Source organism: Corapipo altera, unplaced genomic scaffold, assembly GCF_003945725.1.
Source record: "Corapipo altera isolate COAL_440 unplaced genomic scaffold, ASM394572v1 301, whole genome shotgun sequence".
NCBI classification, from domain to species: domain Eukaryota; kingdom Metazoa; phylum Chordata; class Aves; order Passeriformes; family Pipridae; genus Corapipo; species Corapipo altera.
In genome coordinates, this window is record NW_020884926.1 from 304,744 (window position 1) to 329,275 (window position 24,532).

At 57.3% G+C, this 24,532-nt stretch overlaps 1 protein-coding gene across 1 annotated transcript; it reads right to left on the reverse strand.

Moving 5' to 3' along the window:
- Positions 1-817: 817 nt before the first annotated feature.
- TP73 (tumor protein p73) lies at positions 818-24,532 on the reverse strand. The gene is made up of 14 exons (XM_027658051.1): positions 24,429-24,532; positions 23,234-23,329; positions 22,446-22,569; positions 17,653-17,898; positions 7,036-7,222; positions 6,804-6,919; positions 6,171-6,280; positions 5,628-5,770; positions 5,217-5,305; positions 4,768-4,892; positions 4,456-4,610; positions 4,219-4,351; positions 3,355-3,448; positions 818-1,811 (listed from the first exon to the last, which is right to left on the reverse strand). The coding sequence occupies exons 1-14, from the start codon at positions 24,437-24,439 to the stop codon at positions 1,491-1,493; spliced, it is 1,950 nt and encodes a 649-aa protein (XP_027513852.1). The 5' UTR covers positions 24,440-24,532; the 3' UTR covers positions 818-1,490.

Below are 24,532 nucleotides of genomic sequence, written 5' to 3' on the forward strand. Positions count from 1 at the left end.
GCACTCACAGCCCTGTTCCCCCTGGAGAGGGAACAGACACTGCCTGCCTGCAGGAGAAGGTGCATCCCAGGGGAGCCCTGAATGTCATAGGTGGGGCTCGAGCTCTTGTTTTGTTCCTGCTTAGAGAGTCCAGGGCTTCGGGAAGGGTCTGCAGCCCCTTCCCCAGCCTGGGGAGGTGGGAAGCAGGTGTAGGGCTGCCTTTGGAGGCCTCCAGAGGCAGTGGGAAGGTGCCAGGAGCATCATTTCTGTGCAGGTTCCCTCAGCCTGCCCAAAATCTCGAGTGACCCAGGGCTGAGGGGGCAGATGCAGCAGCTCCCTGTCCACCTGTGTCCCTCCCACAGCAGGAGCTCCTGTGACTTCCTGGGCCTTTCTGAGACCTGCTGTGGGACATTGCCTTCCCAGATGTGTAGGGAATTAGCATTCAGGGAGGGAACACACCTACTTTGCGTGTCCTTGCTTTCTGTGCAGGTTTTTTTGCCAGCCCAAATCAACGGAGAAATTACAGCTGGGAAAAGTGACCAGGAACAAAACAGAACTGGTCACCCAGACCACTGCTGTGCTCCAGGACAGGATGGAATTTACACTGCCTGCATTCTGGCTCACCAGGTCCAACCTGTCTGCAAAACTCTCCAACAGAGCAGGGAGTGATTATCCAGACCTCTGACTTCCCAGGACAATCACTTGCTTTCTCCCTCCTCTTCCATTGCATGAAAGATTCAGAGGAGAAAAAATTGGATTTTAAATAGATAAGGCTGGAAACAGGATTTTCTGCATTTTTACATGCTACAACATGAAATTAATTTACTTGACACTGTGGTGTCTCAGGAGTCAGTATCAATTTTTATAGCTTACATGAAAATAAATCTTTCTCTCTCCTTACAGCACAATGAGTTTACTGTATGTACATTTGCTGCTGTTTATATACACCAATATTTAAGTACAAGAACACATCAGGAACAGACAAACAGGTTCTTTCCAGCTCTAGAGAGGGCTGAGGGTAGGGTTTGGCAGTCTGTCGGGAAAGCAGGATGTGGCTTCGCCTCAGTCCTGGCGATGCCTGCACAGGTGAGGGCTGAGTCTGTGCTGCAGTGACAAAGCCCTGTGGGTTTGGGACAACCCAGGGAACACAGACAGGGTCAGTGAGCAGGGATGAGAAAAACGTGCTGTCCTTACACCACGTCTGTGGGATGCAGGGATGCTCCAGGAAAACACAGACCAGCCGGTGCCTCCCGTGCCACAGGCAGGCGGAAATCCCACTGCAGCTGCTGAGCTGGCTTGGCTGCCCTCCTCCTCCTCCTCTTCCTCCTCCTCCTCACCTCGGCCGAAGCCACCGCAGTCTCCTCCCCGGGGCAGGCGCCTCCCGCCCGGCTCAGGGCCCGCAGTTCCCCTCGGACAACAAAATGACCCTTCTCCAGGCGCCCGAGGCTGCAAACACATTTCATGGGGGGCTCGGCTCCCCCCTGGTCTCTCGCTGCCGCCTCCGGAGCCGCTCAGTTGATCTCTCCCTCCGTGAATTCCTCCTTTATGGACTGTTTGCGGGATTTGCAGTCCGGGAGGTCGAAGCCGAAGTCGGCCCAGTCGTCGGCGTTGCCGCGGTTGGGGATGGTGATGGTGTGGCGCACGCGGAAGTGCACGGCCTCCATCACCCGCTGCCGCTGCAGCTCCCCGGAGCTGCCGATGGAGATGGTGGAGGCGTTGCTGCTGGAGCGGATCAGCTGCTGGGCCCCATAGTCGTGGCTCTGCTTGAGCTCCTGCAGACCCCGCCAGATGATCATCCTGTACTGCTCCGGGATCTTCAGTGCTCCGAGATCCTGGAAGGACAGCAGCGCTGAGGCACAGCCGGCAGGGACGGGGCTGTACCAGCGGGACCGAGCCCTGCACCCCCCGGTCATGCTCTGGGGGCACGTGGGCTCAAGGCCTGAGCACCCAACGGGGCAGGGCTGGACCTCCCCCAGGTCACAACAGCAAGGCTGTGGGTGCATCATCCCCCAGGTGATTCCTCTTTTGTAACCCAGTTACTCAGCCACAGCGCTGTAGGTCAGAGATGTGTTTTGGGAGGGGTTCACATCAAACCGATGTGGAAACGAGAGGAAGGACAGGGAGGGGACCATTCCCCTCAGACACAGGTTCAGAGCAGCACGTGAAGCATCCTTGTGCCTGTTCCCCTGGGCTTCTGCTCCAGCCCTGGCCTGGGAGGCTGGAGCAGCACCTGCCCCCTGCACCAGGGTGGTGACAGGGGCTGTCCCAGCACCACAGGCCGAGCTCACACAGCCAGGGGAGGTGGGTGACCTCCCACTGGGAGCCCTGGGCCAGGATGGGCACGGGCACAGCGGGGACCTGCCAGGGATCCACGTTAGTGCCAACACAGAGACTCGGGGGAGTGTTACTGGAACAGACAGTATGCAATTAGTAGCTACAAACGCCGACTTGGACACAAAGCTCAGCACCCTGACACAAGTTTTTGGCCATTCCAAACATTTCCTTGGACAGCTGACAGATGGTCATGGAGTTAGTTCAGCAAATGGTCCAAAACCAGGCTCAGGTTACGCAACTGGCCCCAGCTACCAGTGACAAATCATCTCTCCCACTGTAGGTGTAGCTGCCAGGTGGAGATGCTGCTACACCTGCCTGGGGCAAAATGGGGTTGGGCAGGAGCTCTGTCTCAGCCAAAACACCAACTCTGGGATGTACGGGGCTTGCCATGGCTCAAAGGGTTTAGGATTATTTGTTTTCCTTCTCATTCCCCTGATGGGCTGGGGAAGCCCCAGCTCTGGTGCCACCCAGGTACCGGCACCGCTGTGTGGCAGCAGCAGAGGCTGAATGCTCTGGGGCACACACAGGTACTTCCAGCATCCCCTCCGTGTTTTTCCTGCCAGCTTTTGCCTGATCTTGGCTATTTCATTCCTGGTTTCCCTTGTTATAAATGCCCTGTGCTCAACTCCTTTATTTCAGCCTCTTTTGTCTTAAAGATTAACAGGGGAAGAGGTGAGATCAGATTAAACCTCCCTCAGCTGCAGTGGGGTGTCCCTGCTGGCTCTGTGGGATTTGGGGTGTTCCACTGAGCACCTCAGCTGTGTTTTTTGTGTTAGATGGAAAATCTCCCTGAGCTCTGGCCTGGGGATCTTTAATCTCTGTTGTTTCTGACAGTCTGGAGGAACCAGCTGAGATTTGTGGTTTTCATGAAGGAGATGCTGCGAGGCTGCAGGAGTGGGAGGCAGCAACCCTGGGAGCACACGTTTTCTGTGAGGGGTTGGGGCACAGGGTTCCCTTCCCTTAAAACACTTTTGGTTTTGCTTTTCAGACCAACAGCTGCTGGAAACAAGTGGTAAGAACAGATCTTCCCAAAGCATTTACCTCTATGGATAGGTTCTGCAGGTGGTAAATATTCTGTAACCCTTGTGAGGTGAAATAGTCGATGCAGTTTGGACACCCCAATCCTGTTAAAAAACTGCAGAAAAAGTTTGGAAAATAAAGTGGCATTAACTTCTCATGAACAACAGCTGTGCTGGAAACCATCACTGTGGGACAGACTGTGTCAGGCTATGGAGGAGTGGGGGGACACGGAGAGCTCCATGGGTGGGACCTCCACTGCCACTAAGGTCAAAGGGAAGCGTGGGATTATGTTCATTCCTAAAGCTACATATGTTTTTCTCCTGATTTCAGAGGTTTTGGCTCAGGAACTTACTCAGAATAATGTGAGGGAGCTCAAGCTACTGGGGAGGGGTGTCAGGACATGCCCTGGGCTGAGCAGCACAGCCAGGCTCTGCCCCACGTGGATGCTGGTGCAGAAACATCTGTGGTCTTTTTAAAGACCAAAACATTAAAAAGCTGCAGAGCTGTTAATACATTCCTGATGGGAATAGTCCACACGGACCCATTTCCAGGCATTTCTGGAAGGAAGGGGAAGGGGGAAGCTCACAAAGCTACTGCCATTGGACATGTAGGACAAGACCCTTGTCTGGATGCATTTAACTTCTGACTAATCAGGGAAGGGTTCCCATGGGGGTGTCTGAGGGCAGTGGGGGTTTCTGGCTGGTCGGTAGCTGGGCTTTGGTTGCTGAGCTGAGAGGAACAGTCTGTGTGATTGGGAGCAGTGATTTCTCAGTTGGGGCCGGTGGCCAGTTGACCAGTTGCCAGGCAGATGGGAAGGTTAGAGCGAGGGACACAGCAAAGAACGGCAGAGGACAAGACAGGCAGTGCCCCGGGCGCCCTCCCTACCTGACGAGGCTGGGGTCGGGGTTGTAGGGCGGCGGGGGGGTGCAGTGGGACCCCGACACCATGGACTGGGACGAGTGGCCCCCGTTCATTTCCCCGTTGGGCTGCATGGGATGGCTGTTCAGCATTCCAGGTCCTGGCAGGGACAACAAACGGACCTGTTAGACACTCCCTGCCGTGATCCCCCCCCTTCCTGGGAGGGAGAGCCCCTGTGCTGGGACTGGCCAGGGGAGCACGTACCCATGGGGCCCAGGCTGGGCGCAGTGCCGGGGCCGTGCTGTGCTGGCTGCCCCACCAGCTGGTTCACAGAGGGCAGCTTGTTGATCCCTGCGCTGTGGACTTTGTTCATGGGGGAGAGGACGGGTCCGTAGGAGGAAGGTGTCTGCAGCTGGCTCCTGTGCAGGGAGGGCACGTGCTGCTCAGCCTGGGCTGGGGGGATGGAGCTGCCCCATCGCAGCCTGCAGCTCCCCTCCAGCCCATCAGACCTCCCTGACGAGGCTCCCTGCCCCTCCCCGGGGGCTGTGGGGTCTCAGGGGCTGCAGCAGGACTTACTGCCTCTGCAGGAGCTGCTGCTGCTGCTGCCGGTAGGAATCGACCAGCTGCTGCGGGACCAGCTCCACCAGCTCCAGGCTCTCCTTTATCTTCATCAGGATCTCAAAGTTCTCCCGGCCCCGAACCTGGAGGAGGGAACAAGCCCAGGATTTTGCTGTATCCCTGTCCCACCTGGCCAATTCCTCGTGGTCCCTTTTTTCCACCCAGAAATGCAAAGTGCACTGTCACTGTGACCAGAGACTGTTCAGGATCCAGCAATCCCTTGAACACGTGCATCCATGGATGCTTTTGCTCCTGTTTCCCGGGTCTCTGCCCAGCTCTGCTGCCCTGTGGGAGCCTGTGCATCCCTGACCTGCCCGACATCCCCCCCAAGGTGCTGCTGGCAGAGGGGACAATGCCACCACTGTCCCCAGCCGAGCTCTGACCCTGTGCAGCTCACCCACACTTACAGGCACGTAGTACATCTCCTCCTCCCCGTGCCTCCGTTTCTTGATGCCGGTCCCCAGCGCTGGGATGCTCTGGGGGCTCTGCTTGAACGCTGGAAGGGAGAGGGGACGAGCGTTGGCAGGGTCCTGGGAGGCAGGGCATGGTGGGGAGCACGGGCCTCGAGCCATGCAGGATGCTAAAGCCATTCCCCCGGGGCTTGGCATTGGAGTGTCCCTTTGTTATTAACAATAATGAATAAATATTTCTGGCCAGGGGAGCCCTGCACGGGCAGCTTTGGGCTCTGCAGGGAGAGGGGAGGGGTCCAACTTATAAGACGGAGATTTAGTGGAGAGAGGTCAAAGCGTCGTGCCTGGGTGTGGATTGGAGCCCGACCTTGAGGTGTGCAGGGGTCTGGGGTGCCCTGGGGGACTCACTGCGCTTGTTGGCGTTGCCGTTCTTGGCCGCGCTCTCGTTCAGCGCCTGCTGCTCCCGGAAATGATCCTCGTCGGCCTTTCGGTCCCTGCCGGGGCAGGCACAGATCCGTCCCTCGAAGGATCTCCTGCCCAGGACCTGGCCACTGGGAGAACAGAGCAATCAGTGACCCTGTTTCCCCTCGGGAAGTTGGTTGTGGCTCAGTCCAGCTCAGAAACCAGACCAGCAGCGTCCTCCCATCCCTCTGTGGGAAGGGATCCTCAGGGATGGATAGAAGCCCTCAGCAGCGGGCTCCTGGGGAAGAGGAGCTCCTGGGGCAGAGGAAGGCTCCAGCTGCAGGGGAGAAGCCAACTGAGGGCTGGGTCCCTGGTCCCTCCACGCCAGCCTTTTCTGGGCTGGCAGAGGAGAACATTCCCATGCCATGGGCTGGGGCTGTCACATCCCCTTCCCTGGGGGTGCTCCCTGCAGGGGAGGGTTCCTTCCCAAGGGCCCCCAGCCCTCCCACAGCAGGAGGGACACCCATCCCTGCTCCTACAGCCACTCACTCTCTCGTCTCCAGGGTGATGATGATGAGGATGGGCCTCCTGTTCATCCCTCCCACGCAGCTGCTGTTGCACATGAAGTTGTACAGGATGGTGGTGAACTCGGTCCCCACCTGCCCGGGAGGGGAGAGCAGGAGCTGAGCGGGGAGTGACGGGGGGAGGCAGGCAGGGACACCCTGGGGAGCGAAGAACTGGAGGGGGGGAAGCAGGCTTGTCTCCCTCAGGGAGTGAAGACGAGGGGCACAGGGTACAGGGCTGGCACCTTGGCAGGGCAGCACCAGGGAAGGGGGGTGTGGGGATGGTCCCAGCTGGAACAGGGGACTGTACGAGGACTGTGGGGTCCCGCCCAGCAGGACTAGAGGGGATGTCCCTTTGCACCCCTCATCCCTGGCCCAGGCTGCTCTGGGATGCTTCACAGGACTGGGAGGTGCAGATGCTGAATGCAGATGCTGAATGCAGCTGCCACCAGTGTGGGGGGGAGAGCAGGGGTGGCCCTAAGGTGTGCCAGGGCAAGGGGACACTCCAGCCTCGTGTGTCCTGCCAAGCAGCCCTGTCCCCGTGGGTTCACCCACAGCGCTGGCACGAGCCTGTCCGGAGGCAGAGGCCGGTCCTGCCCCCTCCCCAGCAGCCGGGTACCTGCGGGGGCTCGTAGGGCACCATCACGCTCTGCCGGCCTGTCACCGGGTCATCCACGTACTGCGACAGGTTGTTGCCTTCCACCCGGATGAGGTGGCTGGCAGGGGCTGACTGGCCTGCAAGGCAAACCTCTGGTTAGAGAAGTGGCTGCCCAGGACGCCCATTATGTGCCCACGAGGGCCGTGGCACAGGGGGGTGTGTGGCCCCCGGGCCCGGGGAGGGTGGAACTCACCGTCGTTGAAGTCGCGGCCGAGCTCGTGGTTGGGGCAGCGCTTCACCACCTCGGTGACGTGCTCTGCCTTCTTGTACACGGGCATGGCCCGGATGATGGTGCCCGGGGGCGGCGGCGTGGACACCTTGATCTGGATGGGGCATGTCTTGGCGATCTGACAGTAGAGCTTCTTCAGCAGGGGGGAGTACTGGGAAAGAGGAGACACCCGTCAGGAGAACATCACTGAGGGGACAGCGGCTGCTCCCCTGCCCGCCCTTGGCTTCCTTCACTGGGGTGTAAACACAGGCCTCCCTTCTCTTCCCTTTCCCCTGGAAATATTGAAATCTGACCCATTTCACCCACACTGTGTGGTGTCCACTTTCCACGTGAAGCAGATACAGCCACCTCGTTCAGGCATCGTTCAGCCCATTTTGAAACATTTCCCTGAGTCTGTTCTCACACCAGGCTTGTGGCTGAGTGGAGAGCTGGGAGCACCAAGGGCTGGGAACACCACAGCCCGAGGAAATTGTGCTTAATGTCATTAAAAGTGTCATGGCCAATTATACAGGACCTGGGAGTTTAATTCTGGCACAGACAGATCTGTCCTGACCCCAGCTCAATCCTTTGCAGCAGCAGTGGCTCGTGGAGGGGACACGGTGGGGACACGATGGGGACACGACCACTGCCCGGGGTGGCCATGGGAGGAGGATGCTCTGTGGCAGCTGGAGGCAGCACCTGCAGCCACTCCTGCATTGAAAACAGTTTGTGGCCACCAAATTCCTCCCTGTGAGGGCACAGAGGGGTTTGCTCGGTGGCAAACTCCTCTCACAAGGACCCTGAACGGGGGCAGCTCCTGGGGCTGCAGCTTGAGCCGCTCCAGAGCAGGGCTGGGGAAGGAGAACACGTCCTTCACCTTCCAGGAACTACCCGGACTCCCAGGTGTGGGGATGTGCAACTCCCTTCCCTCTCAGCCGTGCCATGCTGTTTTCCATCTCACAAGGAATGTGTTTGCTACACACGAGCCCACCCCTGCGCCCGTCCCTGCATGGCAGGGCATGTTCCTGCTCAAGGTATTTTATCTCATCCCCACAACACAATGCCTGCTGCCAAAAAAATACCACCGTGCAGAGTATTTGTGGGGATGTTAAAGCTTGTCCTGAGCCATCCAAATACAGGTGTGCCGAGGGGAGCCAGGCTGCAGCTCTGCTCTGCTCTCCTGGTGCGGGGGGATTCCTGAGCTGGGGCTGCCCAAAACGGGGGGCTCAGCAGCTGCTCAGATGGTCTGGGAGCAGATTCAGGGGCTGACATGAATGGCCCAGTCCCCACTTTTCCTGGCCATGAGCATATTTCAGTGCAGCTGTGGATTGGGCAGGAAGGATCTGTATCTCCCTGCCCTGCTGCTCTGGCTGCAGGATTGGAGCCATCTGTGCCTGAGTGAGGTGCTCCCACCACCTCAGGGACTGAGACAGGGGCAAAGGAGATAAACCATTTCCAGGTTTGTCTCATTTAGGTGGTCTCCAGGAGAGTTCTGGGAAGACATAAAAGGCACAGGCTCTACCAAGGCAAACAGCAGCAGCTCCTGCAGTCTGGGGATGTGTTGGGTCAGGCTGGCAGCAGGTAGCAGTTCCTGGAGGTGCAACAGTGAGGTGTCCTGGGGTCAGAGCCTGCTCAGCACTGGGGAGAGCAGCACGATGCTGTGGTCCCTGGAGGGTGTGACCAGGAGGGATAATGTGAGCTTGAACCTGGCAGCAAGAGTTAACTCTCCTTTCTGCAGGTACATGGACTTGCCCAGCAGGAGAGGGGACCTCAGAAACACCACCTGCTACTGGAATGGCCAAGTTCTGCACTGACACTGGATAATGCTGACTGCATGGCCAGGTTAGCTCCCAGCTGTGATCCCACATCCCCAGCAGGGATCAGGCCCACGGGCTCCACTGGGAATGCAGTGACTCCCCCTGCCTGGCTGGAGATGAAGCTCCCATGTGGCTGTGGCCCATGGAACCCACTTGCCCACCACACTGGGGTTTAATACCCTCTGTTTGAGGAGCCACCGTGGCAAAACAAGGGTTATTTGGAGGGGGCTCTTCCTTGCCAGGTGTTAAAATACTGACAACTCCTGTCAAAGGATCCTTTCATGTAGACATTCCCGGGCAGCCCTCAACATGCCTGGGAACTATAACTGCTCTGGAAGAGCAGAGGTGCATTATGGCAAGTTCTTTGGTAACAAATTCTCTCGTTATACCATGTTATGACATGGATAAATCTCAGTTAAATAGCAGAGCAATTCCCTGCGGGGGGAAGGTGCAGGCATGTCTCCACTGATAACCTTATCGTGTCCCAACAGCTCCGGGATCGCCTTCAAAGATCCCTCCACTCTAACAAACCATTCTTTTAAGGAACTCTGTGCTGATAATCCTGGGCAGGAAAAGTCTGGGCTGTGCCCTGGGCGGCTGTGCTCCCGACTCCTCACAGTGTGGAGCCTTCCTGTGTCCTGCCACTGCTGGGGCTCAGCACTCCCAGTGCCACAGACCCAGCCTGGGCACGGCCAACAGGAGAACCAGAATTGTCTGTTTGGGATCCCAGGAGGCTCTACATCCCCAGCTGTGCTTCCAGCCAGGAACAGCCTTTGGCAATGCACCCTCTCCATAGGGGACAGCCAAATCTGCACTGAGCAAGGTTCCACTGAGCAGGCACCTCTCTCCTCCTCATTATCTGTACTTGCTAATTATCTGCCCCGTGCCCATCTCTGTGCCAGGCTGTGCTGCATCACCTGAGGCCCTGGTACCTCCCAGCACAACCACAAGGAGCACAGTCCTCAACTTCAGGATGAGACAGTGGCAGAGCAGGAACCAGAGATCAAAACACCAGGATTTAATCACAGGCCAGTGCAGCCTCCTCACTGCTTTGGCTCTTGGTTTGCCACGGCCACATTTGTGCCACCTGCACCGGCGGAACCTCAGGCTGTTCACTCACATCCTCCCCATTCCACAGCACTTGGACAAACTGACCTCTCGAGGCTGGCCACACTGGGTCACAAAGCTCAGGTCACTCACTCTGCTGCCAACTCGCTGCCGGGCACAGGAACAAGATCTTGGGACACCTGGACACCTTCCTGGCATGTTCAGACCTCAGGAGCAGGATTCCTTTCACACCCATAGAGGAGCCTGGTTATGTTCTGCCCTGGGCACCTCCTGTCTGTATTTTCAGTCCCTGCTCTGCCCTGGGAGCTGCTGGTGTCTGACTCCACACTTACATTAGTACCAAGGTCATCTCTGTTCCTGGAAAACATCAGAGTGCCTGTTATTGTGTGTTTGAGGAGCACAACAGGTTTCTGTGGCTTGTGGCTGCTGGGTTGCTCCAACCAGCACAGAGCAGCAACAGTGCTGACAGGCTCCCTGAAGCCTATGGAAACACACAGAACCTGTATTCCTCTGGGATTTCCTGCAGCTTCCAGTGTCACCCTTGGCTGCTTGGCTGACACCAAAATGCCAGCTCCATCTCCATCCATTCCCTGTTGCTGCTGCCCATCCTGCAGAACACTAGGAATAACTGGAAAAGCCAAGTTATCTAAACCCTAGCAGCATATCAGCACTGAGCTCTTTCCCTAAGGGCTTGGTAACACAAAGGGTCTTTGGATGTGTTTGAGCTGTGGCTGCTTCTTTGGTGAGATGAGACCTCAATGCACCAGTGCCAGGTGTAACAGGACACAAATCCAGCCGAGGGACAGAGCTCCTGGTGCCACTGGCTGCTGTGAGGCTTTACCATAGTTTTCTTGGTGCCACTGCCCCAAGGTGTGCTGTGCACACCACAGGATCCCAATGAGCCAATGCCCCTCAAAGGGCTGTGGATGCAGCGCTGATGTGGAGCCTCAGCATCCGCTGCTGCCCACCCTGATCAGGGACCAGGACCCGCTCCAGAGGCCACTGCTGTGCTCAGCCCTGGGGCTGCCTCCCCACGCAGGAAGAGGTGGTTTTCCCCATGGATGATGACAGCCTTGCACAAAAAACAGCCTGAATCCTCTGCCTGGACAGACCTCCCGGCACAGTCCATCTCGCCTGGCCCTGCACGGGCAGCAGAACCGCTAGGAGGATGTGTCCCAACAGATTCGGAGCTGATAAAATCTTATTTATCTTCAACTGTTGACACTGAAGCGTCTAGACTTGCCTGTTCGGGAGGCAGCCAAGGCCTCCTTTCCCTCTTGAAGGAAATGATTTGCTCAACAATTACTTTTTCCACAAATCCTCCCCCCCTCCTCCCTACCAGCCTCCTCCTCTCCTACATTCCAGTCTCCTCATTAGCTCTACTCAAGACGTGTCCGGGGCTGCAGTCAATGGATCCCAATAAAGCCACTGGCCTGGCAAGGGGGAGAGAAGAAAAGTGCTGCCTCCGGCTGCTAATTTCCTTGTGCTCCCCAGCAAGCAGCTGCGGAGCTGCATCCTGGGACAGGTTCGGGCAGATCGCAGCCCAGAGGTGATAATAACGTGTCTGTCATCTTCCCCAGGCGTGTAGCATCTTGCAAACCGCAAATACCGTTAACCGGCTCGGACGAATCTGTTACGGCAGATCCTGGAAGATGTGCCGACTGCAGAGCTAATTCTTTTTCTGCCTAATTTTTTTAATAACCATTTTTTAATCACCGACCTGTAAACTCCTCACTGAGCTGGAAATTCCTCCCCAAAGCTACTTTGTTGCTCATTTACTATGAGCTGGGTTTGAAGATCTCCAGCGCATCAATGATGCTCGAGAGGAGAGGAGAGTGTCCAGCGGGGCCTGAGGTACCTGTCCAGCACACAGGTGTGCTGGGAAGTGTGGGCACTGCCCTGGGCGTGGCTGTAAGGGGTGCCCTTGTACCTGTGTCCCTGCCTCTCCAGCTCCTGCACCACAGCAGGGATGGATCAGGGATGCTGTAAGGGATGCTCCAACCCCCACCTCCCTGTGCCTGTGGTCCCTACACCACAGCTGTGATGCACTGGGGTGACACCAAGTCATCACCAACCGTGCTCAGGACATGGGGTCTCAGCAGAGTCCCCTGTTCCCCCCAGCCATCATCAGCTGCAGGGGACCCCCATCACCCTCAGGTCCCCCAGACCACTGAGGTCCTGGGGCTGGGGCTGCCCCCCAGCAGGGCAGCACAGGGAGGGCTGCATGTGCTCCAGCCTGCATCCTTCTACCTTAATTGGCCTGTCACAACTGCTAATTGAAATCCCTTGGTTCACCCCCAAAGGAGTCCTCTCCCTGCCTTCCCCAGTGTGCATATCCTTAAAATAACTACTGGGGTTGTGGCTGCTCTCAGTCACTGCTGAGCCAGTGCTGGCACTCTGGGCTGTTTAATCTCTTCTCGTAGGTCTGACTCCCTCTGTGCATTGGATGCTCAGATCCCCTGATCAAGGCGGCCCAGAGCTCCCTCTCATCCAAAAAGGAAGCTGCAAATCCAGCCTGGAGGTTGTTTCACACGTGCATTATCAAGTCTGGATGCAGGGGCAGGCTGGGAGGGGAGGGAAGAGGAGGCTGAGCTGAATTGTTGCTGGGAACAAAAATGTGGAAACCAGAGCAGCAAGACCTGGGCTCAGGGAAAGCACTGGCTCTGGAGATCCTGGCAGGGCTGTGCCATGAGGAGGGAGCTGTTCCTCCTGCTCTCCCACAGCTGCTGCTTGCAGTGGCCACGGGCAGAGAGCGGGTTTGCCCAGGGTGCACCAGCATCTTTCCCCCCCTCCCTTATGCACCAGAGGTCATGGGCTCCCAACTCTCTCCCACCTCTCCTGCTGGAGAGCGTTGCCTTCCCGATGGAGCAGCATTGCCAGTAAGTCATTCCCTTGACCTGTGCATTCCAGACACATTTGAGATAGTGGAGCTGATAGCAGGATCGTGTTGGAACATCACACACCGAATTCCTTTGCCTTTTTTCTTAATTCCATTGTGTCTGGAGCTCCTGGAGCCTCATCCACACCCTGCAAAAGCTGGTGGAAAGCCTCCAGTGGGCTGGCTTCGATGGGCTCTGGGCAGGCTGGTGCTGAGGTTGCTTCCCTACTTCCAGCATGCCAGAATATCCACACTCATCTGCCCAGCTGCTCGGATAGAACCAGAGATGTTTGTGGCTCAGAGGCAGTGTCCTAAGCTGTGCATGGCCCCTGATCATCTCCAGGCCATGGCTGTTGGACAGGAACTTCTGTGGGATATGAGGAAGTGCCAGAGAGGATTTGAAGAGTGGGCTTGTAGTCTATAGATGCTCCTGAAGAGTTTTCCCTTGTCTTTACAACCGTCTCTACCCCAAAGAGCTTCAGGCAGCAACCAGCAAAGAACCTGCCTCCTGCCACATCAATTATTCCCATCCTCCTCGTTCAGTTTAGGATCAGGCAAAGCATTTCAGCTCTCCAGTGGCCACGCTCCAGCTGTAAGATCTAACGAGTAACTGGAACCAGTTCCACGTGGCCATCTCCCACTGGCTGAGCACTGGGATCCAGTTTGCTGTGGGTGAGTGCTGGCCAGCCATCCATGGGAACAGGAGCAGCTCCCCTTAGCTGTGAACATCTCCAGCCTTTCCCTCACCTGCTGTTTGCTCCCTGAAGCAGCAGCAAGTCCCTGGATGTGGTTTGGGCCTCCCTGTGCCTGTGTCAGAGACCCCCCCCTGCCTGCACAGCCTGGGGGTTTGTCCATCTCCCCCTGGCTCCAGGGGCTCTGTGCAGGCCTGGATGGCTGCCCCACACCATGGGCTCGAGCCCCCACATCCCTTGGCAGCCCAGCCACGGGAGGCCAAAGACCCCATTAACACTTCTGCGGGTCTGGCACACGTGACAGCGTCCGGCGGGGAGGGAGCCCTGCTCTGCCACCAACCCGACTTGAGAAAAATCCTAATTATCCATCAGTTACCAGCTGGCCGGTGCGGCGAGGGGCTGCGGCGAGGAAAGCGCCGCGATCGGCTGCGGCTGCAGCGTGTCCGGGCAGCTCCGGGCTCCCGGAGCCCGACGGCTCCCGGCGGGCAGGCAGGATGCCGGCGTGCCCCGTCTTGCCGCGCCGCAGCTCCCGGTCCTCCTCCCAGCCCCGCCGGAGCAGCCTACCAGAGGGGGGCTTCCAACCTACAGGGAAAACCTTATTTTCAGCATCTGGCCGTTGCTCTCTGTGATAAGAAGGCCATTAAAAATGAAAAGGGAGGTGGCAGCAGCCTGGAGGGCTTCCAACAGCACGGAACAGAGCTGCTGCTTCGGTCCAGAGCTGGTGATGTGTGGTGCTCAGAGCCCAGCCCGGGGGGTTGGGACATCCAGTGTCACCCACTGCTGCCCAGTGTCCCTCTGCAAGGACAGAGCTCAGCAATGTGAGCCCCAAACCCCTGTCCCAAGGCTTTGCCCCTTCTCCATTCACCCCTTTCCTAAAATTAGAAAATCAGCATTTAGAGGCAAGAGAGAGCAGCTGATGATGCTCTGGACCCATTCCCCACACTGCTGTCCCCAGACCCCTTCCTTCTTCCTACTCCTGCATTGAGCCAAGGGCGTCTGCTAAAGCACAGCTTATCTCTCAGGAGATATGCAGACTCCTCATTTGAATCCTTCAGGAGCTGGAGAATCCACTGCATTCCTTGGTAAATTGTTCCTATGTTTAATTATCCTCACTGCTAAAAAAATTCCACCTTGTTTGTAGTCTGAATTTGCCTGGCTTCAGCTTCCAAGTGCAGGATCTTATTATATTTTTTTTCTGTTAGATTAAGGATCTTATTATATCTTTTTCTGTTTGATTAAGGAGCTGGCTGCTATGAGGAACCATCTCCTGGGCACACCACGATCAAGCCACCCTTGCTCTTCTTGGGGAGACCTTCCTTGCAGAACACTTCCCTGGTATCGCCCCACAAGGCATCTGCACCAAATTTTTTATCTTCTTCTCAATCTCCCTCCCAAACAATTTCTGTTTTGTCAACAGAGGGTTTGAAGTGTGGACAGGAGCATCATGTGTGCAGACAGTGGGCTTGGGGACACCTTGCTTCCCTGCCCAGGTGATGTGTACATCACCAGTGATGTGACCAGCCCTGCAGAGCAAACCACCCCAGAGCAGCCAGCTCATCTCCAAACACTCTGCTCTGGACCCTCAAGATCCTTTGGAGCCTCCCCTCCTATGCACAGGAGGATGGACAACACCACATCTTCCAGAGAGGTTGAACCAAAAGGCCACTGAGCTACACATTTCCATCAACAAAGCTCATGATTGTATCAAAAATGACCCCAAATCATTTGACAAGATGACTTGCATGAACTACTTGCTTTGGCATTGCCTGTACACCAGCTGTCCATTCCTTCATGGCTGGATCCTCCCTGATCTGACCCCAGATTGCAAGAGACCTTCAGCAGAGCCTTCCTGCAGCACAGAGGACTCCCTGCTGCTCTGAAACACTGCCTGGCACGTTGACTCCACCAGGCTTGTGGTCAAAGCTTGGTGTAAACTGATCAACCACCCTGGCATAAATCATTTGGTGCAGTGAACCCCAGGGTACCCAAAAGCCACAAAGCTTCCCCAGACAGGGCTGAACCAGGCTGGGCTGTTCCCTCTGACGTGCTGGCCCAGCCCACGTGTGTCCTGCAGTGCTGCTGCCCTTTGTGTGACTGTGCTGTCAGACATCCCCGTCTGTCCCCAGCCCTCCTGACTGCTACCTGTGTGTGCTCAGCTCCTGTGCAGGGTCACAAACCTGTGTTGATTCACTGGTAGCAGAGGACATATTTATTTTGCTGAGCTCCTTTCCCCATTTTACCGGGACAGCCTCGGGTGTGGCAGTGGCACTGCAGAGCTCACGGTAAGTGGGAGGAAGGCAGCGGCCTCATCTTCCAGCAATAAATGTGTCTGTGACAGCCCCAGTGGGGAGGACATGCAGTGACACCAGCTGTCACTGCAGCAGGACTGTTCCTCATGTGGCACCTCGGCGAGACAGACCCGCTGCATCCACACCAGCAGTGCTGCAGGAATCCCTGCTTCAAATGAAACGTCCCCTGTGCTCTCAGGGTGCCAACCCACTGCTGGTCTCTGCAAGGCTCAGCTCCAGTGCAGTGAACTGTGGGCTGCTGGGCTCTGACCTTGCAGCCATCCTGCTCTGGGGGGATGCAGCCACCCCAGTGTCGTGGTTCAGGGGGCCACACACCTTGGACTGCCTGCCCTGACTGTCCATAAAGGCTTGGGAAGAACAGCAATCCTGTAACTGATGGGAGTTATCCCCCAGCAGGGATAGGATCAGTCTGGAGTCACATCATCCTGCCCCGAGGACCTCAGGTTTATTCAGTTCCTAATGAAATGCATCCCTGAGTAACATCCCGCAAGGAAAGACAGTGGAAAGAGCTTAACCACCCCTACGAGGGCAGGTCGTGTTTAACCACGGTGCTGTCCCAAGCCGCTGATCTGTGTGACTCAGCTGTGCAGCTCCAGCCACCGGCCGCAGGGAAGCTGCTGGACTGCTCCAGCCAGGAATTCGGCTGCGTTCAATTCGGCTGGTGAGGGTGCAGGAGCCCGTCGCCTCCTGCACCCTCACCAGGACACACCGGGAGCATCCCACCGTGCAGCAGCACCCCCCGGCCGCTGCCCGGGTCTCCCTGCACGACAGCATCCAAGGATGCTTTCTGTCTCCCGCGGGAAGGACTGTCTTGGCAATTAAACACGTCACCTCCTGAAAACAAAGGTCATCATCACTCCTGGGGCTGACACATCGCTCCTGGGCTGCTCTGCCCGTTCCATGGCAGTGTCAAACCGCAGCCCTGGAGGAAACCCTCTCTGTTCCCATGGGATGTCAGTCACCCCAGCCCAGCCTTTCTGTTCAGTCAGTGTTTCCCGGAGGAGAAAACCCTCCCGGCTCCAGCGCGCTGGTGCGCGGCTCTCCCGGGCGCTCCGCAGGCACCCGCTGCAGGAGCGCCTCTGGCACTGCCCGCAAGCGCCGCTTTCCTCAACAGCAGGGACAGCGCTGCGCTGAGCCAGGGACGCGAAATCAGGACCTTTCTCCACAAAAAGCACAGCGGCCCCTGCACGCTCTCCCTGTCACCGGGTCCCTGCTCCCGGAGCTCTCCTGTGCGCTCGGAGCGGCCGTGGACCAAACCCACATCCCGGCTCCCGAGGAGACGAGCAGACGGCACGATGTGATCTTGACTAAAAACCCACTGTGGTTAAAATCCTACTCTGCCGTTTGCCGTGACTTCTAGAGATTAAGTTACTCCTCTGATACGAGGTGGGAAAGGATTGTAAATGACAAGCAGGAATTTACGGCAAAGCTGGGAACGGCGCTGGGAGATGCGAGCAAAGGTCCCTCTCACCCACAGCCTCACCTCTGACAGCGCTGGCTGGCAAAGGTGTTGGGAAGCACTGGGAGAACAAGGCAGGTACTTCCCCAGGACATTTCATTTGGGGACATTTACCTGCAGTTTAGGGAATTGCAGTGAGAGAAGTGACATCGTAGCTGCTGTTGGGAGAAACCCCTTGAAAAGCAAGCACGGATATTTCCTGCATGTTTTGCTTCCCAGGACCACCCGTGCAGGTGAAGTCCCCATGGGTGGTGGCCGTGTCCCACAGCTGCCCTGCCAAGCGTCCCCACCACCGAGGTGTTGGTTGGTTGGTGGCGGTGAGGACGCTGTGGGTGGTGGTGAGCATCTCCCTAGGGATGGTAGAAGACATGCAACTTACTGTCCAGGTGGCTGACTTGGCGGTGCTGGATTGCTGGAAGGTCACCTCGAAGTGGTGTGGGCCGGGGTAGTCGGTGTTGGAGGGGATGACGGGAGCCGGGGACATGGCGTCGAAGGTAGAGCTGGGCTGCGAGTAGGGAGAATGCGTTGGGACATTGGAGGTGTGCTCGGAGCTGTAGGGGCTGGTGGAGGCTGCTCTGCTGCCGATGCTCTGATCCATGCTGTTGTTCAGCAAATTGAACTGGGACTGGAGGAAGGGAAAAGGGGAGGAGGGAAAAAAGAAAACACCAGCCAGTTTAGAGACAGGGAAACCTCAGCCACCCTTCTCCAGGGCTGGGGTGTCCTGTTACAGCCTCCTTAAAGGGCCAGCATGCGGGAGGGGAGCCAAAAGAGCTGGTCTGGGTGGCTTGGGTTTTCCAACAGGTCCCCACTTGTGTGAGGGATCAACTCCAGTACTTAAATCATCCCACTCGATCTGCTCCATCATCACTGGAGGCAGTGGGGTGCCACAATCCCAGATTTCCAGCACACCTGCCTAGGGAAAGCCACTGTTCTGACAGCGGGGAGAGGGCAGAGATGTTCCGGGGCTCGCTCAGGAGATGTCCCGCTGTGGGCAGGGAGTGACAGCCCTGTCCTGCACACAGGGCTCTGCTCCACAGTGGCCCTTCCAGCAGCCAGAGTGTCACAGCTCAGTGAAGCTGCCCTGGCAAGGTGACCAGCAGTCCCTGGCAATGGCATTGCTCTGTCGTGACAGCAGTCCTGGGTGTCTGACCTGTTTTCTGACCTGCCCCTCTTGCATTTACTGGTCAAGGACAGACACCCACACACCGCTCCTGGGAGTGCTTCTCTGAGCCAGCCAGCCCTGAGCAGTGGTTTGTAGCTTGTTTCCCAGTGGGATGTTTGCTCTCAGTGTCTGATGCAGCTCTAATTTGGGGAAAACCTCAAACCTCCGAAATGCGTGGCTGCGATGCAGCCGCTGCAGGAAGGGCACAGGGCAAACAGACCCATTTAGGCACGTCCTGGCTCCTATTCCAGACCCGCTGGACCAAATCCTGACTTTTTACAATTTTTTTTTTTATTCGTCTTCTGACCAGCTACTGTCAGATGCTTCCAGTAAGAGCTGGCAGCTCCTTTACCCTCAGGCACCGCCTAAGTACAGTGACATTCCCGAGAACCGCGTGGCTAGAGTGGCTGTAATATTTCACCAGAAAATCAGACCCAAATACAACTGTTTCTCAAAGCAATTAGGATGGTTTTTTTGCCCAGAAACCTGGAATTCCCAAGTTGCTCAGGGCTTGCTCTCACCCTGGCAGCCCCAGAGGTCAGTGCCGTGGTGGCCACTGGGGCTGTGCCGGTGACCACAGGCAGTGGCCAGTGCGTCGCTGTGTGCTGTCCTGGCTCCCACACCAGAGCATGGACAAGGTCCCCCTCGACTGCCCCCACGCCCCAGCAGGACTGTCCCTGTTCCCAGCACCCGCTGGGGCAGCTCTGGGAAGCCAAGAGCTCTGGAAGCAGCCGTGGGCACAGCCAGCAGGCTCAGCCTTCCCCAAAGGGCTGCGAGGCTCACGGCTCAGGAATCAAGAGACGTGTTTTAACTTGGGATCCCAACCTCACCCAACCGTCTACAATGTGGAATGGTTTAAAGGCAATCATCCTTCTCCAGGGAAGTTCTCCTGTTGCCTGCATCTCTCACAAGGTCGTTGGAGCCTGTGACTAACTGGAGGAATGCTGAACAAGATCTGGCTTGCTTTTACACATCCAGCCATTTTCTCCCTAAAATATGTGCCTAAACCCCTCTATTCCTACTCACGGCTCTATAAATAGCCCAGCCAAAGACAAGCCAAGCTTTCCATAATCCCGGGCTTCACCTGGAGAAAAACTTTGGAAAAAACAGGCATGTGGGAAGCTCTTGCCTTCCAGCTGGGAATTGCTGGGCAGCAGCTGTGGGGACTAGGCAGGGCAGCACTGGCATGGTGGCACAGGCAAAGCTCAGGCATCAACCAGGAGAGCAGCAGCAAGGGAGAAGGGATTGGTGCTGGACAGGGCTGATCTACAGCCCAGATAATCCAGGAGTATCAGGACTGAGCTGTTTTTCTCTCATGCTTAGAGCCAGGACTGTGTGTGGCTGAAGCCATAAATGGGCAGGGGAGTGGGGACCCCCCACTGAGCAGAGCATCCTGACCTCTGCATGGGAGAGAACTTCCCCCAGGAAAAATGGTGAGATATGAGCCCCAGGGTACCACCTGTGCCAGCCAGGTGACACAGCTTCCCGAGCACCAGGGCTTTGGGAATCCACTGGTGGAGAGACCCAGTCAGGTGCAGGGGGAAAATGACCAACTTGTTGTTCAAAACTGACAAAATTATGGAAACATTCCCTTAAAAAACAAATCAAAGGCAGGTGTGTTTATGTGTATGTGTGTAAATATGTTCATACACACACGTGTTTGTACACACACACACACACACACACACAACTGCAACAACGACCTCCCAAGGAACAACCCCAACAATCCCGGGACACACGGCTTGGTAGCAACACACACAAGATAAAAAAGGGGAATGAAGTAATTTCCTCCTATATCCGACTGCCTCTGTGCCCCTGCCGGACTGTTCTGAACGTCAGAGACAGACACAGACCCCTAAGGAAACACCCTCAGCACCCAAGGACAGGGCTGAAAGCACATCACCTGCAGCACAGGTACCACTTCACCTGCTCTTCCCTCCCAGGGGTTTCCAGCAGGGAAGGGAAGCCTGCCTGGGGCCATGGTGTGTGCTGTGGGCTCGGCCAAGGAGATCCCCAGTGGACAACAAACCGATGCTGAGGGTGTCCAGCACCGCAGGTGATCCTGGGGTGGATGCTCCAGCCAACACCCCCCCTGACTGTGCACACGGATGAGGAGCCTGCACTCCTTTCACCCAAGGTTTAAATCACACCCTGGGCTCTGCCAGCACTGGATCAGGCAAAGCCAGAGGACCAGTGACGGAGCTGCTGAGGCTGCAGCATCCTGCACTGACACGGACGGGGGCTCAGGAGTGGGGCTGGAGCAGCCCCAGCTCATCCTTGCAGCCGTGGGCTGGGGACAAGCTCACACTGGGACAACCCCTGGAGCATCCTGGGCCACAGCACAAAGGCTGGGCTGGCAGAGCTGGAGTGGGTGCCCCAGCAGCGGGGGATAATCCCAGTAATAGCAGCAAGGCAAACCCCGTCCCTAAGGAGCAGCACCTACCGTGGTGTAATGCTGCATCGGGTCGCTGACGTACAGCATTTTAGTTGTCTTGGGGTTCACGGAGCGCGGGGAACCGTCCTGCCCCGGGAGTCATGGGGTCGGGGTGGCGATGGAGGAGGCCGGGGTGGGATGGTGGGTGGAAGGGGCAGTGTGGGAGCAGGGCCTGGGCGGGCAGCGCCAGGGATGCTGCGCTGGCCACCCGTGTGCCGCCGTCTGTTGGCTCTTTGGCTTTTTTCATCTCCCTTAGTTCTGTCAACTCGCTGCATCCAACAACAAAACGGGGCCCACCCCTTCTGTCCCTCATGACTATTCATTAAAGCACAGGGCAGGCCCCAGCTTGCCCAGTGATGGACTGGGCGATACCAACCATTCCCACTGCAGGGAGAGCGGGGGTCCAGCTCCACCATCAAACCCACCCTGATCCCACTCCTGAAAGCTTCTTCCAGCCACATGGGGCTGGAAACCTGCTTGGCTGGCACCTGTCACCAGCACACCGATGTGGCCGTGCTTGCACTGGCCAGATGATGCAGTGACTCTGTGAGAGCTCCGTGTCTCGGTGATATGGAGTTATCCCTGCCTAGATGGATGGCTATGGATAGGTGTGGATGGATGGATGGATGGATGGACAGATATCTAGAGGGATAGACAGGGATGGATAGGGATAGATAGGGAGAGATGGCTGGCCAGGGCACTGGGGTGACCTGCTCCAAGTCACCGAGCATTGGCACTGGTGCTGAGCCCCACGAGCAGCAGGAATCAGCACGGACTGAGCAGTCCCTGCACCACTGTTCCCCCTCTTGCCTCTGTCTCAGTCCAGTGGTGTCCTGTTACCCGTGCATTTACTGTCACACACCCCGGGCTGCACCAACCCAGCCGGGCTCGGCTTCGGTCCCAGCGGGAGCGAGGGGAAAGGCGAGGGCTCACCCGCCCAGCGAGGGGCAGAGCCCCAATTATCAGCCCTCTGCCCGGCTCCTGCCCGCTGCGGCAGAGGCTGGGGAAGGAGGGAAAGCGAGTGGAAAGCGAGGGAAAAGGGGCTGGGGGAGGGGAGGCAGCTGTCGGGGAGGGAACGGCGGCTTTTTGCAGGGAAACGGCGGCTTTCTGCAGGGGGATGCTGCCAACAGCCGGAGCTGCTGCAGGGATGCTCCCGGGAGGCAAACCTGCTCGGGGCACCAAACAGGCACGAGTGTCCTGCATGTCTCGCACACCCACGGTGCTTTTTCAAGACTCTGCCTTTGACAGAGGCAAAGGCTTGTAGGATGGGCTTTAACTACACACCATTTGTACCAGAGCGAATGATACCCTGTTCCTGTCGTGGGACCTGAGCTCTGCTGCCCTTACAGTGCTGAGCCCCCGCTGCTGTGTGCAGAGATATTGTCCAGCAATGAGTAGCCATGGTTTTACTGAGCCCTGTGCCACAGGTGATCAGACCCTGCACCAGTGCCAGCAGTGCCACACCTGCAGTGGTTGTTCTCCCCACTGCCTCCCCCAGAGCCCCCAACCCACCCCTGAGGGGAAATCGAGTCTGTGTCTGGTGCAGGTGCCACCTGTGCCACCTGAGCACACTCACCATCACCGAGTCGTTCATGCCTCTCATCTGGAAGACGTCCATGGTGACCTCTGTCTGGTTGGAGACCTCATTGCTGCCGGTGTGGGTGGCTGGAGGGAGGTCGAAGTAGGTGCTGTCTGGCTCCCTGAGGAGAAGGTGAGGACACAGTCATCTTCCCAGCTCTCCAACACCCCTGCCACCACCACCACCCAGCAACTCACAATCCTCTTGAACCTTGTCACCTTCCCAACCCCTCCCTCCATCCTCTGCTTTGATTCCCAGGTGGCAGAGCAGGCTTTGCTCAGGCAAACTGTTGCCTGGCAGAGACTTGGGAAGCTGTGCATCCACCCAGCTCCTGTGGCATATCTGTCACCTTGGGATATCTTTCTGTGAGAGGATACCAAGGGAGAAAGGATGGAACGAAGGACAGTCTTTCTCCTTTGTTTTATTAGAGCATGAGGCTCAAAGGCCAGAAAACTTGCAAATATCTTGGTGGGGCTGGAAGATGTTTAATTTTGGAATGAAGGGTCCTAGGTTAAGTGGACCTCTGCTCTGGCCCTGACACCATCTCCATGCAGCCCTGGAGCACTGCAGCAAAAAAAGGAGCCCTCCATGAGAGAGAGCCATGTGCGTTTGTGTGCTGGTTTCAAACAACACTTTGGCAAATGAAATGGGCTGAGCAGAGAGGGTGGAATCCAGGAGCAAAATTCGTGGTGTGGCAAAGGCCTCTGTGGAGAGCAGAGGATGCAAAAGGAGCTTGTCTGCTCCTGCTTCTGAACACCCCTCCCGGGCAATGATCCCCCACTTACAGAGTGCTCCAGAGGTGGGCGAACGTGCTGCCTTCATCAGCCGGAGGTGACTGGGACATCTTGGCAGTGGGGGAGTCCGACAGAGGATAAACCACTCTGGGGGCAAAGAGAAGCAGCAGGTTAGCACTGTCAGTGTGCTGTGCCGGGCTGTGCCGGGCTGTGCCGGGCTGTTCAGTGCCGTGCCGTGCTGGGCTGTGCCGTGCTGAGCCATCTCATGCCAACAAAGCACCCGGCCAAGGGCAGGAGTCCCCCAAGCCCAGCTCACTGCAGCAGGGGCTGGAGCTGCCCAGGGCCCGTGGGGGGGACAGAGCCCCCCAGCCCCAGCAGCTGCAGCCCTGGGGGTGTGCAGGGCGTGACCCGAGCTCGGCCAGAAGGTGCATCCGGGGAGCTGCGGGACAGCCAAAGCCTTCCGAGGGCTGTGCACAGTCATACCCAGAGTCCTCCTCAGTCAGCTGCCCTCCCCTCACCCCTGGGCAGTGTTTCCTGGCCTCTCTCAGGTGCTGGAGGAAGCACAGGGCACAGCTCGGCTCTCCCTGTGCTCCTGGAGCCTCTCTGGCCCAGCAGCCGGAGCGGGGAGTCTCCCAGAGCCATCTTGAGCCCCACGCTGCCTCCCTGGGCAGCCCTGCCAGAGAACCGTCCTCCTCCTCCTCCCTTACCCAGTCCCTGGAAGCAGCAGGAGTGCTTCCCTGCCCTGGCTGACATGGATGTACCTCAGGCACATCTGGCTGCTCCTTTTACCCGCGCTGGTTTTAGTGTCTCGTTTCAACTTCGACATCTCATAGTGAAAACCTGAAACTTCCTGCTTTTGGGGTGGGAGCTGCTGAGTCGAGGGCAGCCCCTCTCAGATTGAGGGATGCTCAGGATCTCCCAGGCCCCTCTGACTCAGCTGGGGACTGGGTGCCTGCAGGGAAGGGAGTTAAAACGAAAGCAGGCTAGCTTTCCCCATCAGCAGATCCTGTGAGCTGCTTTCTACGAGACACAACATCCACAGCTGCTGTTCCCTGAGGGTTTCCCACAGCACAGGAGGGCCCTTGTGCCACGGGCCCCATGCCAGGATAGCTCACAGGGAGAGTTTGGTGTCCTCCCGTCCCTCCTCGCCCCATGTGTGACACACAGAGAAACGAAAGTACCTACACGACAGCTTTGAGAGAAGGAAAAGCCTAGAACAGATGCAGGCGACTGCTGGTGGCCTTACCCTGCGTCCATGCTGCTTTCCCTGGCCCGGGGCAGCTTCAGGAAGAAGCCAGGCCTTTCCCTCCAGCAGAGAAAGCACCTCTGCACCGCCCCGGCTGTGTGGTC